At 33.5% G+C, this 2,746-nt stretch overlaps 1 protein-coding gene across 1 annotated transcript in view; it reads right to left on the bottom strand.

The window, feature by feature from the left end:
• The window catches only part of NUP155 (nucleoporin 155), a gene marked incomplete at its 5' end in the record, with an annotated part of 42,145 nt that overhangs the window by 25,531 nt on the left and 13,868 nt on the right, over nt 1–2,746 (bottom strand). Inside the window, one exon of the mRNA XM_011382976.2 lies at nt 935–1,079. Coding sequence (XP_011381278.1) covers nt 935–1,079 — 145 coding nt within the window. The remainder of the gene's footprint in view (nt 1–934; nt 1,080–2,746) is intronic.

The raw sequence follows: 2,746 nt of genomic DNA on the forward strand, positions 1-2,746 counted from the left end.
TCATATAATGAAAGACTGCTGAAGAAAAATCAAAAGGCTGTGGGAAATGAATTGCAAACAAGGAAGCTAATAATGCAAAAATAAATTTAAAAGAGTTCTGTACCATTTCACATTTTTAAGCAAATAATTTGAATGAAAGCAAATACATCAAATCTGAGAAAAACATATACTATGTATGATAATTCACTAGATAGTATGGTAGACTGCAAAAATGACTGTTATACTTTATTCCTCCTACAGCTATCCCATTTACAATATGACTTTGATTCTTTTCTCATAATGAGGAGTCCATGTCCCACTTTTTGTATCTGGGTTGGCCTGGAGATGTTCCCCTGGCCAAGTGAATGAGGTGAAAAAGATGGTAGGCCAACTGTGAGCCCAGGCATCAAGAGAGTTTGCAAGTCTCTACTCTCTCATGAACCTTGCTATTACCAAGTGAATAACCCCTGGATAGACTGCCAGAGGATAAGTGACCATATGGAGAACAATCCAGCTGTCCCAGCAGAGGCTACTCTAGACAAGCATAGAAACATTACCGTAAACATGTGACAGTCCAGCCAAGATTGACAGAGCTCTCTTCAACCTCAGAGCTAAATGCACATGCATGGATGAGCCTAGCCAAGATCTGAACTGTCTAGCTGACTTGCAAACACATGTCACTGAGTTATAAGGTGGTTTTTTAAACACTATATATTAATATGCATAGATATATTTTGAAGATATATGTATATATATAAAACACAGGAATAAATATAGATGGTTAGATTTTAAAAAGCTGAAAGATAGAAAACAACTTTATTAATGGACAAGTGAGCTAAAACTATAAGTACAATTTAATAGGAATAAATAATGTTCCGAATTTAGAATTAAAAATATTAAACTACACAAACTAGGACAAGGTGAGCAATAGTTAATTATTCCATGAAAAACTTACCCCATGATTCGAGAAAAGTAAATGCATATACCATTGTGTTTTCCAGAGTACACAATCTCTGGTCCAGCCATACAACTCATACTTGTGGCCTGAATTGGATTTCCCAAAGCACACACTGGAGTTGACATGACAGGAGGATGTACACCTTGTACATACATAAGAAAAATACATCTTAAAATGTAACCGTAAACATTCAGAATTCTCAATAACCCATCTATTGTATCTAGACCCCTAGGTATGAATATTCATAAAAATACTGGAATAGATAATTTAATTTTCCTTGATAAGGAGAGAGTATTAGACTAGGATGGGTGCTCCCAGGTAGGTTTTCAAATGTCAGCAATGCAGGATAAAAAAAAAAAAAAAAGCTTGCAATCATGGCTCTTTAATACTAGAAGTGAAATAGAACTAATTATACAGATCTCATGCCTGGTAATTAAATCTTGGTACCAAGATAAGGGGCTTTCCAGGTACTACACTAAAGGTGTTCCCAAGTAAAGGCATTCATGGCCAAATGCCAATACTTGTTTGAATGGCACTTCTATTAAATTATATTATTTTTAAGAGGGCAAGTTAATCTTTTTCACACTAAGCATTAAAGATAATAACTCGCAATGTTAGCTCTTCAAAAGGAATAGTAGTAGCAACCTAAAACAAAGAAAAGAGGTACCTTGAGATGGTGTTCCCAAAAAGGATGGATTTGGGTATGGACTACCACTAGGAAGAGGAGAACCTAAAAAGAAAATAAGAATATAAAGATTTGTAAAATAACTTCCCAATTTTTGAATCTCACTGAATTAAGAATTAGGGACTCATCTAACAATCCCCATATTGGAAAACACTGAGGTAGGAGTTATTATTAAATCATTACTGTCTTTCCTTAGGAATAAATAACAAATGAGTTCTGTAAATACTATCAGTTACAACTTATTTTGTTCCATAGCATCTATTAAAAACTCAATATTAATATCATCACTTTTAAGAGTCTGATATTTATAGAATTATTCACTAATACAGTAGAAGTAAATAAAATATAATAAAAAGCTTTGCCTCTTAAAATATGCTACAAAGTTTCTAAAATTCAAACTCTATTAGAAACAGTCTCATTTCAATGTTTCATACTCACTAGCATAGACAGGAGACCCCAAGATGGGACCAACATTACTTGGGGCAGGGAGAGCAGCTGGAAATCTCATCTGAGCTTCACCACCGTACCTATTTTTATGACAACAGAGACTAAGTTTGAGTTTATTCAGTGAAACTACCTTAATTAAAAGCTGGAATTGTTCAAAGTCCTATTTAGTTTTCAAAATAAATGCTTTAAACATTAGATAACTTAATGTATTGCGTTTACAGTGAAATATATACATAGATACATCATAAAATACTCATTTAGTAAATGGTGACTTGAATATAAAGAATTATGAGGGACTCCGGCAATTTCTATAGAGTCAGCAACACACAGAATTTACTTAATGAGTATATGGCACTGTAATCTTCATAATAGATTATGATAAGGCAGCATTTAAAAAATTCTTTTAAACAAATCTCATTTAAAATTCTTATTCTTAGCTAAATATTTTCTAAATAAAAATATCTGATACCAAGTTTCCATAAAGTGATTCAGAATCTCTCAATGATAATGATACACATAGAGCAGAATTGGTATAGTGTTTGAGGAAGTAAAAAAAGATAGATGAGGTAGCAACTGAGGGAGAAAGAGGTATAGAAGGAAGACTACATAGAACAGCACCCAAAGGAGACAACATAGAACAGCACCCAAAGGAGACTACATAGAACAGCACCCAAAGG

The sequence above is a fragment of the Pteropus vampyrus genome, unplaced genomic scaffold (assembly GCF_000151845.1).
Source record: "Pteropus vampyrus isolate Shadow unplaced genomic scaffold, Pvam_2.0 Scaffold498, whole genome shotgun sequence".
Taxonomy (NCBI): domain Eukaryota; kingdom Metazoa; phylum Chordata; class Mammalia; order Chiroptera; family Pteropodidae; genus Pteropus; species Pteropus vampyrus.